Source organism: Dromaius novaehollandiae, chromosome 7 (genome assembly GCF_036370855.1).
Source record: "Dromaius novaehollandiae isolate bDroNov1 chromosome 7, bDroNov1.hap1, whole genome shotgun sequence".
NCBI classification, from domain to species: domain Eukaryota; kingdom Metazoa; phylum Chordata; class Aves; order Casuariiformes; family Dromaiidae; genus Dromaius; species Dromaius novaehollandiae.
In genome coordinates this window covers 22,836,702-22,853,316 of record NC_088104.1, presented here as the reverse complement: position 1 = coordinate 22,853,316, position 16,615 = coordinate 22,836,702, and the positions used below count along the sequence as shown (strand labels likewise).

Below are 16,615 nucleotides of genomic sequence, written 5' to 3'. Positions count from 1 at the left end.
TAGATGCTGTAGACATTGATAATCTAAATGCAATAGAACCAAGATCTACAGATGTTTCAGTTATTCTTTGCTCTATGCCAGAATTGTCCAAATGGCAGACTCTGGTTCAGACCCAGAATAAATTTTTCCTGAACCTTGGTAAGCCCTGGTGTTCTGGTGAAACATCTATTTCTGATCATTCTCTGTCTCTTGAGTACCGTGCCAGCTTCTAACCCTCACAGCAGCATGTAGTGCAGAACTTCCTGCTAAATGGAGCTTGCTAAATTACTCTGAGGACATTGTAAAATTGAGTCATTTTGCTCTAGGAGGGTGGCCTTCAATGGAAATCATTTGCAACTGCTTTTGGCACTAGTAGTTGACACAAGGCAGTGCTGTGAAAAATAAACTGAGCAATTTCCTTACCTTGCACCTGATAACTGTAGTTCAGAGGTTCCAAATGACAAATAGCAAACAGTGGGAAGCTACCCTATAGCTGAAAAATCATAGCTGTCAATGGAGAGGGTTTCTTATGCTCCCCTTGCTCTCTCAAAGCTGTCAGTCGTCTTTCTTATACTTCACATTTTCCATCATACACTCCTAGTGAGTTGGGGGTGGGGGCGTGGTTTATAGATACAAAACATTTAAATATTCTCTTTCCACTCTCTGAAAAACTGTTGTGCATGAGCCATATTGAGTTGAAATAAATTACAAGTTGCCTTCCCTTTTTCTTCCAATCAAAGCTACAGGACCTGTTCCCCTCCTGTTCATGATAGAATCTGACATGCACGTAACCTACCTGCTTTGGGACTTGTTCACACAAGGAAATTAGTCTGTAGTAAAGCTGAGTATGAATTTATGGCACGATCTGTACATCACAGTATAGATGTTTGCAGTGCACATTATGCGTAGTAGTGTCTTTCTCTTCAGCCCTGGAGGTTATTCTCAGTAAATATCAGAGTGGTGCAAGGGAGAGCAGAGTCCTGTGTACTTTTCTTTCTTCCTGGACAGTAGTGTTTCCTTCTACACCTTGCCATCTGTCCTGACTGCAGTCTGTGTTGTATTCAAAAGACTAGCTGAGTCTTTAATTGCTTCTTAGCAGACTTCTCAGGCATTGTTAAACTACAGCAAAAGATTACATACCAATCCTCCAAACACTCAAGATTTGTATTTTCTGCTACCTGCAGAAAGTCAACTTTAAGGCCTTGGGCTGTTTGTCAGAAGATGGCAAATGTCACCATAAAGAACTGATAGAATAGTCTCAGCTCAAATACTGGCATATCCAGTGCTGAGAGCAACCATTACAGTTCACTTCTGTGTGAGGAGGCGGCCAAAATACTCTCTGTAGCTAGTACCTGCTCCAGAAGCAAGGAGGCATTGGCCCATGTAAGAATAGCAATGATATTACAGCCAAAGGTTGTCTATTTTTTCTTGATATTAATCTGTCTTAATCACATCCTAATAGCAGACACACAGAATATTTTAAACTTCTCCAGGCTTTCGAACTGTTGTAGAGTCTCATCTGCTTACTGGTCACAGACATCTCCAAAGGATTTACTTGCCACCTTGTTCAGTTGCAGCCGTTTTTTCAAGGGTGTAGGCACACTGTCAAACTGAGATGGCTTAAAAAAATGCATCGGTGGCACCTCAGTAAACATCTGGGTGCACACACTCTAAGTCTGGGCAAATATGAGATAATTTGATTTATTTCAGCATGGAAACAAAGTTGTGAAAGACAATGGAAGTCTGTTCTCAGATATATTAGTTTGCTTTGCTGTAAGCTGATTATGCTTGCACAGTGAATCACTGCAGTTCAGTTGATGCACAGGAATTTCTTAAGCCACTGTGGTGTGATTTGTATTTCTGAGCTCTAAACCATAATAAAAGCGTGCTGTTAGGTTTTGTTAATTTCTTTTTCTATTTTGTCAGGTTTTCTTCGGCATTTTAGTAGGAGCTTTAAATCTTGGCCAAGTATCTCCCTGCCTGGAAGCCTTTGCCACTGGCCGTGGGGCTGCAACAAACATTTTTGAGACAATAGATAAAGTAAGTAATGAATTTCTAAGCTCTGTCACTTGGTAGTAGAAAAATAAATAACCCTCAAGCAGGAGTAGTTTTATCCACAATGTAAATGAGGAAAAATGAGAGCAATTAAAGAAGAATTGACTGTGCAATGGAAAGGTCTAGCTGCATGCACACATGTTCAGAGAGGATGTTGAACAGATTCCCTAAGCAGCCTGTTTCTGAATAATGTTTTTTTTTCTACCAGCTACTTCTGTTTCTTGCTCCTATTTCTCCTCACATACAATTACTGATCAGTGCTGGCCCACGGAAGGCCCTCATGCAGGCAGGAATAGTCAGCTTGCAGCCAAAGTTTCAGTGTGAACCTAGCTCCAGGCCTCCAGCTGGTGTCCAAGGATGTGGCTCTGTTGGCATTAGTTGGCAAGGCTGGCCTCTGTCACCTGTCCCAGAGCTGCCCTAAGTGTGAGATGAGACCAAATGAACATAAGCGGTGTTCCCACAGCGACCGTAAATGTTATGTACAAGATTTTCAGGAGAGATAAATAGATGAAATGAGGTTACATGAGAAAGGTCTGGGAGTTGCTGGTATTTTTTCATGAGGATTCCTCTCTGTATTTGTGTATATTTAGTGACTGAAAAAATACTGTAGATTCCTTAGCAGTACTTAGTATCGCTGGTCCTTGATAGGTTTTATTTTGCTAGGTGCTGTGTAAACAGGTTGAAATGCTGCTTATCTTCTAAAGAGCACTTAAGGTACATAAAAAAGGCTAGAGGAGCTGTGGTAATGCTAATAGACTTTTTAGTTACCCTTCAACGTTCTGTAATAATGATAACACCTCTTGTAAGTTGTGCTTCCTAAATTAAAGGTTTTGCTCTAAGATAAGCTGAAGAATGAATGAATGAATAAGAGAAGTGTTTTTTACAGAAAAATTTACAAAGCACAGAGTTTTCCAACAGTAAGAATTACCCACAAAAATCAAGATAAAGCTGAGTCAGATAACCTTACGGTTAAAAAAAGCAAACTACAGTGAGATTTCATCTGTCTAGAGAAAGGGTGACAAAATTAGATCCATCCACTTCCCACATTTGTAGATTTGTGACTAGATAGTAAAAGCACAGCTCAGCCCTGATACTGATTTTGTCTGGCACTAAACTTATGGCCATGCTGAGATTCCCATTTGCGGGATCAGTGAAACCTTTGTTTCTTCATAGCTTAGTATCTGAACTTCTTTAAGACATAATCCTAAAGACTAACCAGTCTTTTAGCTGTTCTTAACATCTTAGAACATACACATTTCCATTATGAATATTTCCTTCCATATATTCCCTTCCCTCTATTTGTTAAGCTACATTAAAAAATCATATGTTTCAGTTATCAAGTAGTTTTAATTCATTCTCTGCATTCCACGGTTAATATCTTCAGTAAAGCTCGTTGTAAATCTACCCTTAGAAAATCTGATTTCTTTGAGATTCCTCAGATTTCTTTTTTTCTCCACTCATGTGTAACAGTCAACAATACCTAGGGCCTGGGCAAAAGTTAGTGAGAGCCAATGTGCTTGAGATAAAAGCTTCAAATCAGGATTCCAGTACTTAGGAGTTGCCATGTAAAGATGGGTACTTTAAATGCAAAGAAGTGATTAAGTGTGCAGATTTTCAGCAACAAATTGGTTGTTCAGTGATGTGAGAGAATGTTTACATGAGCAAAGTAGTACCATCTTAGTCCTGAGAAGCTGGGTAAAATAAGTTCATCAAAATGCCTCTTGCATGCACCTATTCTGTTCCAGCAAAAGCTAGCAAAATGACTGTGGCAAGCGTAGTAAGCCTAAGAGAGAAGAGGGTGTATTCATCTTGCCTGCACTACCCACTAGTACCAACCACCCTGTCACTTTGGCCTTAGTTTTATGTTTCTTGCCTCCTAGTCCTGAGGCAGATTCTGGTATTGCTTCAGTGCAGCCAAGAGCTGTTCAAACAGAAGTGTCGTGGCTTTGTATGGGATTGGTAATAATTATGTACTGCAAAAGTGTTGGCTGTTTAACAGCAATTAAATAACACACTAAATTCTACCCTAGAAACCCACCATTGACTGCATGTCAGAAGATGGCTACAAGCTGGATAAAGTACGAGGTGAAATTGAATTTCATAATGTAACATTTTATTACCCCTCCAGACCAGAAGTCAAGGTAATTAATTATTCATCATGTTGTGAATATAATTACTGTAAGCAGTTAAAATATGTTGGCTTGCAAGAAGTTACAGAGAATTAGAATGGATAAATTCTTTTTATTTTTTTAATCCAGATTTTGGAAAACCTTACTATGGTTATTAAAGCAGGGGAGACGACAGCTTTTGTTGGAGCTAGTGGAGCTGGAAAAAGTACAACAATACAGCTCATCCAGCGTTTCTATGACCCCAGTGATGGCATGGTGAGTTTCCCATTCCAGCAAGGGTTTCTCTAGTCTTAGGAGCTTGAAAGAGCAACATGCTTTCTTCTCCAAGGTGGAAAGGAAGACTCTTAATTTTTTTTTACCTTTTAGATCCAAAAAAGAAATGAGTAAAATATGCTTTTTTGTCCATTTCAGGAGAATGCCGAATAGTATTGTCAAGAATAATTATGTGAAAGAGAAAAAATATTAGGAGGAAATAAAAATTCAGTGCTAAACCTGAGTAAAAACTATACCTTTCCATACAATAATTCAGGAATGACAACCCATTTTCAATTCTGGGAAATACAGTATTGAACATTTAATCATTATCCCATAATACTGCATTAGTATATGCGAAATCATTTGGCTATGAATATGAGTTACATCTATTCACATTTTCATCCCATTTATGTTTTCATAGTTGGCACAAATCACATACATGGTAACCTATATTTGAAAGTAAAAGAGACAAAAAAAAAAGTGGTGTGAATATATATTTAATAAAACTCATTTATACAGAATTCAGTTAAATTATAGTGCATTTTCTATGATTTCTTTTTGTTCTCATGCCAAAAGACTGACGTTTCAATATTCCTAAAGAACCTTCCACCATATCTGAAAGTGTCTCATAGTCTTGAATGTTAGAAAATATATGGAAAAAATAATAGCACAGCTCACAACAACCTTTTTTTTTCATTTTCAAGAGGAAAATTTTTGTAAACTTTTGTTTGCCTGCTCATTTTATAATTAAGACTTTCCCTTCCTTAACTTCTTCACCACCACTGAAACAATTGAATAAATTTGGCCAGAAGTATTGTTTTTCACAGCTGAAAGATAAGGACTAGTAAATGAGGCACACAGCAGTAGTTTGGGGCTTTGTGACTAGATCTGGCCAGAGAACAGAAATCTCTCATTCCAGACAAAAAAGTCCATGTCTTGAAAAGTATGGGCAAACAGATGGTAGAAGACAGGTAATTCTTCTACCTGGGTCTCCATGGAGCTGTTAATTCAGTTTTACTAGTAGAAAACACATATGTCCTTATATGTCCAAATTTTTAAGTCCTTTACGGAAAACTAGTTTGATGACTATTTTATGCCTGGCTTTTTTTGTGAGGCCAAGCAGAAAGAGATATTTATTTCCATTGTGTTTTTCTTCATCTCTGAACTGGGGAAGAGAATGTCCCTCATTTTTTTGTTTGTTTTGTTTTGTTTTGTCCTTGCTTTATTTGACTCTGTAGATTACCCTGGATGGCCACGATATTCGTTCCCTTAATATCCAGTGGCTACGCTCACAGATTGGTATTGTTGAGCAAGAGCCAGTTCTGTTTGCTACCACAATCGCAGAGAACATTCGCTATGGTCGGGATGAGGCTACCATGGAAGAAATAATCAAAGCAGCCAAAGAGGCCAATGCTTACGACTTTATCATGGACTTGCCACAGGTACGCTGTGCCTCTTAAAATGTTTGGCGGAATTTGATGAAAAAATAGAGAATCACTTTGTCCCCCCTTTGCAGCCATTTGAGCTCAGATGGAAGAGCAGAAGATTCAAATTGACAGTAGGTAGCAACCTTTCCTTCAACAAGAGTTATTTAGGTCTTACTACATATATTTCACCAACTTGAAACTTGGCAAAAATTGAATCAAGGAGAATTAGTTCCTCAGGAGTTGTACATACAACGTTCAATATCATGGTAGTAATCAGCATGATTTTAGAAAGAAGGTGTATTTTTCATGCTACTGAGATCTATTTCGTCTCAGGCCGAAAGCAACTTAGAGCCCAGGATTCTCACTAGCCAGCATACATTTTTGAACAGTCTATACTGAATCTCACAATCTCATCTTCTTGTATGAGCTCTGTGAGTTATCTAGAGGCTCCCTGTTCCTTGATTCCCTCCCTGAAGATGTCAGGGCTTTGATCAGTCCTATAGCATTCTGTTTCAGGCAAAACAATATTGCTGATTATGAGGGAGGTTATTTCATTAGCTGTCCTTGACATCTGGAGCACTAACAATGTTTTTGTCTTTCAAAGTTTTTTTTAAGTCCACTGCCAGTACAAACCTGAGAGACATTTTACCTGTGACTTCACCAGAAGCTGGATAGACCCCTTTATGTGTTTCATTTTCTTTTTTTTTCCCTCACCCAGCAATTTGACACTCATGTTGGAGAGGGTGGAAGCCAGATGAGTGGAGGTCAAAAGCAGAGGATAGCTATTGCTCGAGCTCTTGTGCGAAACCCTAAAATCCTGCTACTGGATATGGCTACCTCAGCACTTGATAATGAAAGTGAAGCTACTGTTCAAGAAGCACTTCATAAGGTTTGCTATAGTATAGCATAACTCAGATTTAAAAGGGTAGAAATAAGTTTGTAAGGCACTGTGTAGAGGATGCTGCTGAATTGTAGCAAAGCATTTAGAAGCTTTGCTTAACTGTTTTATATGCACAAATAGAACCTTGGTATTGCCTGGAAATATTTCTTTCTTATTGGAACATTAACAAGAACCTATAATTCACTTTCTTCAGAGATAGTGCTCATCTCTGGGTATTCACTGCCCTCCATCTTGTTCTGTGTGAATTGTGATCTGGTCCACGTGTTCTGAGTCCCACAGCAAACCCCTTAGGGAGGGTTTTGGCATCAGTAGGTAATAAGATGCTCAGAACTGTCAAGATTTTGACAATTCTATCCATATCATTTGTAGGATTTTTCCAATTAAAAGTAAAGGCCTGCAAGGTAGATGCCTACCCCCAGGACAGCTATGCAAAGCCCCCTTTTTAACCAGCAGAGATTTGATCAATGCAACTGATAGAATCCCAGGTGGGATTCATCTAATCCTACAGTAAATATATAAAATAAGTCAGACCAAAAGTGCCTATTTAGATAAATGGATTTAATATAAAGGGAGCTTAGCCTGAATGATGTCTTGTGTAAATTTTGGTAAAATGAATGCCATTCGTAGCAATGAATGTCATTAGTAACTCTACACATAGACAATAACCAAGTCAGAAGTTTGAAGAATCTACAGTCTGTACAGAGGTGTCACCTATAATCTTGGTTTTTTTCTGAATTAATTCAATGAATCCAAGAATGACCTTGCGAAGGCAATGAATTTGGAACACGTGAGTTTCATTCAGAAATAACCCTTCTTCTCTGGTCCCAGAAAATTAATACTTAAATGACCATTTATGTGTAGATAACCATTCTATAGTTTGCAGATGCTTGGGTTTCTCTGCAAAGAGTAGAGAAAAACATTCACTGCAAATAAGCTCCAGTTCTTGACATGTGATTCTGTTGCTTCCTGTCTATGAACACGGTTTCAGGTAGCTGCGTGTTTTCTCCATCTGTTCACCCAGTTGGAGAGAACAAGTTGTCTGGAGGCATTAGCACAGTGCTGAGTCCAAGTTAAAACACTTTTTAGTGCCACAGCAATGCAGTTTCACAGCTTCCGTACTGGAACCAGCTTGCTTCCAGACAGTTTAGAGCACTAGCGAAAGAACTCGAAGATGTCTGCCTCTTTCAGTGTGGAGAATACACGGACAATGTGGGCTATAGATGGAGATAATTCAAAGTCACCTGAAACCACTTGAAAGACTCCTGTTGATATGACCAACTTTAGGTTACGTTGCATTGGTTCCAAGCGCTTCCGTTTGCTGTCCTGGCAACGTGGCTGTTGTTCTCTGTCAGGCTCACCTTGGCCGCACGGTGGTCTCAATAGCTCACCGCCTGTCCACCATCAAAGCCGCCGATGTCATCATTGGGTTTGAGCATGGAAGGGCTGTGGAGAGGGGAACTCATGAGGAACTCCTGAAGAGGAAAGGGGTTTACTTCATGCTGGTGACCTTACAAAGCAAAGGAGACAGGGCACTTGCTGGAATACCAATGCAAAGTAAGTAAGTGTCTTGTTTTCTTTTATAAAATTGTGTAAAATTCCACAGAATGGAGATTTTTTTTTTATTGGGAGCTAGTTGTTTTCCATACCCCGCACCCGTTGGGTGGCTAGGGTATGGAAAGGCTAAATTTTAGCATCCTTAAAAGTAAAACACCGAGAGCCCTAGCCAAAGTGCTTTTAGTGCATATGCACCTTTCTCATATAGATCTGCCCTGAAACATTAATCCTGACCTGCAATACCCTGGCATTTTGTATCTCTGATTAGTGCCAACAATCCAGCTGTGCTGCATTTGATCTGCAGGCAAATTACAGAGTATGCTGAAACCACCTTATTTGTTTTGCTAGAGGCACATTTGAATCCAAGCTTCTGGAAATAGAAGCTTGATAGGATGACTTGTATTGTTGTGAAGCATCATGCCTTGGATTTGATTATCCTAAAAGATGAGGCCAATTGCTAAAATAGGGAAACAACCTTCAGCAGTCACACTCCAAATAAGATGGTACTTGGGTTAATATTCAATTTACCTAACTTCATCATGTCAAATGCGAACTAATATAAAACCTGTGGTATATGTAGGTGGAGTAACAAGTTTGTATTTTGTCCCTTGCTTTCTACAAAGTATTCCAGCTATGATGTGGAGACACTTAATTTTTTTGCAGATCAGCAAGGGACTCAGGTTGTAATTTTAGCACAAACTGAAGAGCTTTATATACTATATTTTACAGCAGCAGAAAATAACTTCCTTGAGCCAAATCTTGAGAAAGTCCAGTCATTTAGCAGAGGAAGCTATCAGGCCAGCCTGCGGTAAGTCTTAAAAATGAAGATGACTGTAAATCTCAATATATTTCCAGATCTCTGTACTTTTTCCAAATATACCAATAGTACTAATTATATACTGCTCTGTATGGTGTGGCAAAGAAAGTCAAACGGCTGTAAGCATTTACTAAGACACAATTCACTTGGAAAGGAAGAGCTTGGGTGATATGCTGCTGATTGAAGACCCATGGATAAATAGAAATACTCTTAATCCTACTCCCTTTCTAGGCACAATACTTTCTCTTTAATTCTGGTCTGCTGTGTTTATGTTCCATTTTTAATATTCCTACCATATAGCCATGCATTTATATCACCTCATGCACTTTTACTCTAGACATTTGAAAAATTGCTTGCTTTTAAATTGAGAAATCAATGCTAACATATGAGGACATTTTTATTATGGCTTCAACTTCATGAAAGATAAAGCATTTTACAAGCCAGTCTGTCTTGTAACTAGACATTTATTTCTTTCAGGCAAGCCCATGTCAGGCATACGTGAGCGAATATGTGGCACCCAGTTTATATTGTTCTGGTTTTTGGGGGATAGGTGGACTGCTTCAGCATCCTGTTTTACTGGACTAAACTACTTTGTAGTGATAATGGTGAACTGACTTGGTATCTTAAGAGCATGTGCAAATAAGCCTGTGTGTAGGATGCACCACGAATTTGCTCAACAAATAAGCATTACAGGGTGCATATAAGACAACATCTGAGTGGTGAGGGTGGGGTGTAATTATGAAAATAAGAAAATATCTCACAGTTTTTATTGTGGGATATATTCTTCTTGTCAAGCTGAAAGAAGATGGCAAAAGAAAGAAAAAGTCAGTGAGATTCCTGTGGTTCAGTGAGTCTTGATTTCATATCTTATTAAAACTGCACCTGCCTTGAAAGCAAGTACTGTTTCTGAGCTGTGGAAAACAGACTGTTTCTGTCTTTTCTCATAGAGCTTCACTTCGGCAGCGCTCCAGATCTCAGCTCTCTAATGTGGTCCCTGACCCTCCATTATCCTTTGCAGGAGACCATTCACAGTCTGTGTATCTTATGTCTTCTTACGGAGAAGATGATGGACCTGCAAATAAGGTCAGGTATAATAGTTTATTATTAAATTGTAAACAAACAAGGCATTTTTTATATTACTTGATACTGATAATCTGCAGATAAGTTCTTCTGTTACAGGAGTTGTTGGCATGTCTTCTTGGATCGATCTTTTTCTGTACCAACCCACTGCTTTGGGTCGTATCTTCTGTGTAAGCTCTAGGCAGTGTTTTGATGGCTGTTATGCTTACTCATCCATATAAAATTTCTAGCAGACCGTGAGCTGTTGATAGATTGGTGTATGTTGTAGATGAAGATGTTCAGTCTGTGAAATGTAATAGCCACTGAGTGATAGAAATGATACCACTTCTTGTTCAGTAAAGAGTAAATTCACTTCACTCTCTCAAAATCATCTGGAGAGGTATGAGTAAAGAGAGCATTACGGCAACCTGAGCCAGAGTCCCTTCACTGATTTCAACAGACTTTGTATCAGTGTCCTTCTGCAATCAAGCAATATAGAAAATAAAGACAGCATGCCTTAAAATGATGCAGGGCCAATAGGACCAATTCTTTAGGAGTATGCACAGTGGAATGATTTCTAAAGTGCTTACAAAGCTACCTGCACCAATATGCAAGGCTATAGATATTCAGTGCAGAAAGTAGCTGTCAGAAGTCACTGCTCTTGCTCAGCCTATTCTGTGGATAAATAGAAGGCTTTAGGGCTGTCACTATGGCACTATTTTCCTTTCAGAAGGAAAAGAAAAAGCAAAATATTTCCATCCCTTTATCCTTGCACATTTCCAGCAGCTGGTGTTCACAGGATCTTTCTTGTCTGGGCATTTCAAGCTATATGAACTGAGGGAGATGAACAGGGCTCAGCACACTGTGTGTTACAAAAATTCTGCTCAAAATCAAACTGCAGGGTAAGTTATAATTTGATGATGAATAGTCTGCACTTACTGGAAGTAGTTATGGGAATCGTGCACATAGTCTGAGGATGCTTCACGTAAGGGAGGCGTAATTAGCATGTATAAAGCTTGGCTCTAGATATCACTCTCAGGTCTTCTTTGTTCTAATTATACTTAGTGCCTATTTGATGCAAAGTCTGATCAGTGCCTTCACCCACACTGTTTTAAAATAATACTTAAGCATGCCGTGAGTGATGTAGAAAGTCCCCTTGTGAGAAAGGAGTTTAAATTTTGGTAGTGGGTATTGCGTTGCACCTCATCTGGAAGCAGCAGAAAGGGAACAGCCTGAGTTTTGGTAGCTGAAAGTCTTACGCAGGTCATAATTAACCCCTTCATTTGGACTCAGTAGAGCCACACAAGCTATAACTTTCTCTCTTTTTCTGCAGGGACAATAGAGGTAATGATTTACGTAACACTCTTGTGACTCCCTAATCCTACAAAAGAGTTCAAAACAGCAGGCAAGACCCATCATGGTTCCTTCCTGTACAAAGCCAGACTACCTGTTTTGATACTAGAGGCAGCCATTTAACAGAGTACCTATGTTCGTTATTTTATCTCACTGACAAAGGGAAAACATCATTTGGAAAATGCCTCTTTTTTTTTTCCTTTCTTCTTCCATAAATGCAACCTATTTTTTAGGAATCTGTTGGTGTGGATGAAGATGATGTCAAGCCTGTACCATTTGCCAGGATTTTGAAATACAATGCTTCAGAATGGCCATACATGGTGCTTGGATCTCTGGGAGCAGCCGTGAATGGAGCAGTCAGTCCACTCTATGCTTTGTTATTCAGTCAGATTCTTGGGGTATGTTATACTTATATTTTAAAGTGTATTTTTGCTTTTAAGCAAAGGGGAGCAAAGGGTCCTGTGAGGAAGAACTTGGTAGGTTTCGCATAAGTCTTTTAACCTTGTCTAGTAAATCACAGAATCACAGAATGGTTGAAGTTGGAAGGGATCTCTGGAGATCATCAAGACCAACCCCCTGCTCAAGCAGGGTCACCTAGAGGACATTGCCCAGGATCGCATCCAGGCAGGTTTTGAGTATCTCCAGAGAAGGAGACTCCACAACCTCTCTGGGCAACCTGTTCCAGTGCTCTGTCACCCTCACAGGAAAGAAGTTTTTCCTCATGTTCAGCTGGAACTTCCTGTGTTTCCGTTTGTGCCTGTTGCCTCTTGTCCTGTTGCTGAGCACCACTGAAAATAGTCTGGCCTCATCCCCTTGACACCTTTCCTTAAGATATCTGTATACATTGATAAGATTCCCCTCTCAATCTTCTCTTCTCCAGGCTGAACAGGCCCAGCTCTCTCAGCCTTTCCTCATATGAAAGATGCTCCAGTCCCCTAATCAGCTTTGTAGCCCTTTGCTGGACTTGCTCCAGTAGTTCCATGTCTCTCTTGCACTAGGGAGCCCAGCACTGGACACAGCACTCCAGATGCAGCCTCACCAGGGCTGAGTAGAGGGGAGAATCACCTCCCTCGACCTGCTGGCAACGCTTTTCCTAAGGCAACCCAGGATACCATTGGCCTTCTTGGCCTCAAGGGCACACTGCTGGCTCATGGTCAACTTGTTGTCCACCAGGACTCCCAGGTCCTTCTCCACAGAGCTACTTTCCAGCAGGTCAGCCCCAACCTGTACTGGTGCATGAGATTATTCCTCCCTAGGTGCAGGACCCTGCACTTGCCTTCGTTGAACTTCATGAGGTTCCTCTCTGCCCATTTCTCCAGCCTGTTGAGGTCCCTCTGAATGGCAGCACAGCCCTCTGGGGTATCAGCCACTCCTCCCAGTTTGGTATCATCAGCAAACTTGCTGAGGGTGCACTCTGTCCCTTCATCCAGGTCACTGATGAGTAAGTTGAACAAGACTGGACCCAGTATTGGCTGCTGGGGGACACCGCTAGCTACAGGCCTCCAACTAGACTCTACACCGTTGATCGCAACTTTGAGCTCTGCCATTTGGCCAGTTCTCAATCTACCTCACTGTCCACTCATCTCGCCTGCACTTCCTGAGCTTGCCTATGAGGATGTTCTGGGAGACAGTATGGAAAGCCTTGCTAAAGTCAAGGTAGACAACATCCACTGCTTTCCCCTCATCTACCCAGCCAGTCATTCCATCATAGAAGGCTATCGGATTGCTCAAGCATGAGTTCCCCTTGGTGAATCCATGCTGACTACTCCTGATCATCTTCTTTTCCTCCATGTGCTTAGAGATGACATCCAGGATGAGCCATTCCATCACCTTTCCAGGGATGGAGGTGAGACTGACTGGCCTGTAGTTGCCTGGGTCCTCCTCCTTGCCCTTTTTGAAGACTGGAGTGACATTGGCTTTCTTCCAGTACTCAGGCACCTCTCCTGTTCTCCATGACCTTTCAGAGATGGTGGAGAGTGGCCTAGCAATAACATCTGCCAGCTCCCTCAGCACTCATGGCTGCATCCCATTGGGGCCCATGGATTTGTGGGTGTCAGGTTTGCCTAAATGATCTCTAACCCAATCCTCCTTGACCCAGGGAAAGTCTTCCTTTCTCCAGACTTTCTCTTTTGTCTGCAGGGTCTGGGATTCCTGAGCACAGGCCTTAGCAGTAAAGACTGAAGCAAAGAAGGCATTCAGTAACTCTTACTTTGACACCAGGCACCACCTCATTCAGCAGCGGGCCCACATTTTCCCTAGTCTTCCTTTTGCTGCTGATGTATTTGAAGAAGCCCTTCTTGTTGTCCTTGACATCCCTTGCCAAATTTAATTCCAAATGAGCCCTGGCCTTCCTCGTCACATCCCTGCATACTCTGACAGTGTTCCTATATTCCTCCCAAGTGGCCTGTCCCTTTTTCCACATTATGTGTACTTCATTTCTGTTTGAGTTTTGCCAAGAGCTCCTTGCTCATCCATGCAGGTCTCCTGCCCCCTTTGCTTGACATCTTACTCATGGGGATGCACCGATCTTGAGTTTGGAGGAAGTGATGCTTGAATATTAACCAGCTCTCTTGGACCCTTCTTCCTTCTAGGGCTCTAACCTGATGGGTTTAAATGACCTATAAGCAGTTGTTCGGTATAGTTACTTAAATCACTGTCATCACAGTATCATTCGGTTTCCTTAAGGGGGTAGAATCATTAGTGTTTGTCATGTGTGCTTCATTCTCCCTCTCAGTCACTTTCCAGGACCTGTTGGGAGTGGGTTTCAGTATGTGCATACGCTGTTTATTTCAGATGTGGCAAGATGTACCTCACACCCAGGTACAGCAAGGAGGGAGATGTGCAGAGCTCCCTCCCTACCAGACTTTATTCTACAAACTTGGCCAGGCCTTTGAGAAGGTTTTGGATCAGATCCAAAAACTACTGAACTCTTTGTTTATTGAACTATTGGAACATGCAGTTCTGCTGCCTGCTCTCAACAAAATGCCTTGGGACAGGTAGACCATTGTAACAGGATTCACAGCTGCCAGCAGAAAGTAGACCTGCATCAACAAGCCTGGAAGACAAACAGGAGATAGGAATGTGTTTTAAGCCTTGGTGTTCATTGAAGGATGTGTTACCATCAAAATCACCAGCATTACTTGAATTTTTTCAAGAGGTCAGCTGTGACTGGTTTTCCTTCAAAAGCCTGCCAAAGGGGATGCTTCCCCATTTTGCAAAGCAGCTTTTGGTGAAAACATTGGCCAAGTTAGTGAGAGACTGGAGGGCTGCCTGGAGAGATTCAGCACTACTCTAACTAATGCCTAGGGTAGTATCCGAATTTCCAAGAATCAGTAGGGTTTCCTCTACTCTCTGTTGAATCTGTTTTTTATTGGGTAAACTAATGACATATACACTAGGAAGAAATTGAGAATGACACTATAGTTTTGCAGTTTGGGTACCACTTGAGGCAGTGTAAAACTTGTGTTGTGGTCCCCACTTAATTGTTTAGGTCAGGTTAGGTATGTAGGTGTGCAAAGAATGCAGAGCATAAAAGGTAGGCAGTCTTCTGCAAAGCAGAGCTTCAAGTCCTTTCAGGCAGGCAGGAATGAATGCATGATGTAGCATCTGAGATTAGGTTAGAAAAGGGCTGAGAAAGTGTTCCTAGTAGCAGTGCCTGCAATCTGTTAAAGAAAAGATTGACCTCATGCTGTTGATGTTTTTTTGAGTTTGTTTTGCTTTAAATAAAGGGCTAGATATTTCTCTCTAGAAAGTTATTCAGGACTATGAATCACATTTACTTGCAACTTGATGTTTGCTATCTAAAATCCAGGTATGGGCAGATCCAGAGACACTCCAGTCCCTGTTGATCCACTTTTTGGCCCCCGGACAATGTGCTTGGCCTTTTAGCCTTTACCTCTACCATTTCTGAACACTTTTTGGGTGACTAGACCTCAAGCTAATGACTATGGCTTTCACTAGATAGCAGATGAGGCACTGCTCTGTCTATTCTGTAATGGCTCTAACCTTTGATCCCCTTTGAGAGTTAGGTTTGCCAAACATTGAAAGTTCTGGACCTGAAGTCATCCTGTAAGATGTTGAATGCCTTCATTGCCAAGGAAGAATTCCCCTTGAAGGTCTGGGTCTATGAGAGAAGACAGTTTGCAAAGTAAAACTAGGCCACAAGAAACATGAGCAAAATTCAACATCTGTGTTTTATTATCCGTAACTTTAAGGAATTTTTGTTCTGCCTGGTGCCAAGGCAGGCAGATGGAACATGCATCTGCCTTCCAAGTGTTGTTTGAATATCTTCAGTGATGTAGTGAGAGATGTGTGGGCTTGTGCTCTGGGAGTAATACGGTTAAGGAAGTGGGGGGGGGGGGAAACCCACAGCTATGGAATGAAAAAAGTTTAGCAAAATCTGGCTTCAAGGTTCTTGGAGATTAGACCCCAAAAGTGAATGAAGTACTGGACAATATATGGGGTATGTTGTCTTAGTGATTTAGTTCAGATCACAAGTGCATCTTTGGGAAAAAAATTCTCAGTTGTTCCTTCTTACTCTATTTTGGTTCCCATTGTGGAGTAGTCTCAGAGCACAGGAAATGAATCTTTTTCCAGTGAAACTGAACTGGAAGATGTGCTCCAACCACTAATGGTAATGTAGACCATGACCCCAGATTAAAGACCATCCAAAGTAAAACTGCTGAAATTTGTATAATCTGGATTATATAGCATCAGCTCTTTCTTTTTATTGGTGTGATGCTATTGCCCATGCTACATGCTAATGTAGCCAATGTTATTGGTTATGATCAAGATCATAGTTCAGCAGTATAGCTGAGCATGTTAGGATGACCACAGAACCAGCTAGTTAAGTTTTACAGGACAGATTTTCAGGGGAGAAGGTCCTCTGTTTGCCATATAGAGATCTCTTCCCAACCAATGTTAGCTACTTTTGCTTCTTTAGGACAGTGATGAGACCAGCACTGTGGTCCTAATCCAACAAAGCACTCTTGCCCTCTGTTTAGAGTGGGTGTAAGCATGTACTTCATCCCATTGCTTGTCTTGAGCTGGGATGCTTTCCTGAATCTACGGCTTGCAATAAGAGTCC

At 41.0% G+C, this 16,615-nt stretch overlaps 1 protein-coding gene across 5 annotated transcripts in view; it reads left to right on the top strand.

Moving 5' to 3' along the window:
• ABCB11 (ATP binding cassette subfamily B member 11) overlaps nucleotides 1–16,615 on the top strand; it is a 76,266-nt gene that overhangs the window by 44,208 nt on the left and 15,443 nt on the right. For 4 of the 5 annotated variants that reach the window (XM_064514887.1, XM_064514886.1, XM_026093867.2 and 1 more), the window contains exons 12-20: nucleotides 1,906–2,019; nucleotides 4,065–4,175; nucleotides 4,293–4,418; nucleotides 5,657–5,860; nucleotides 6,564–6,734; nucleotides 8,099–8,300; nucleotides 9,030–9,108; nucleotides 10,065–10,200; nucleotides 11,763–11,927. In XM_064514887.1, the coding sequence (XP_064370957.1) occupies nucleotides 1,906–2,019; nucleotides 4,065–4,175; nucleotides 4,293–4,418; nucleotides 5,657–5,860; nucleotides 6,564–6,734; nucleotides 8,099–8,300; nucleotides 9,030–9,108; nucleotides 10,065–10,200; nucleotides 11,763–11,927 (1,308 nt within the window). The remainder of the gene's footprint in view (nucleotides 1–1,905; nucleotides 2,020–4,064; nucleotides 4,176–4,292; nucleotides 4,419–5,656; nucleotides 5,861–6,563; nucleotides 6,735–8,098; nucleotides 8,301–9,029; nucleotides 9,109–10,064; nucleotides 10,201–11,762; nucleotides 11,928–16,615) is intronic. The other variant, XM_026093836.2, reaches the window with a different exon arrangement.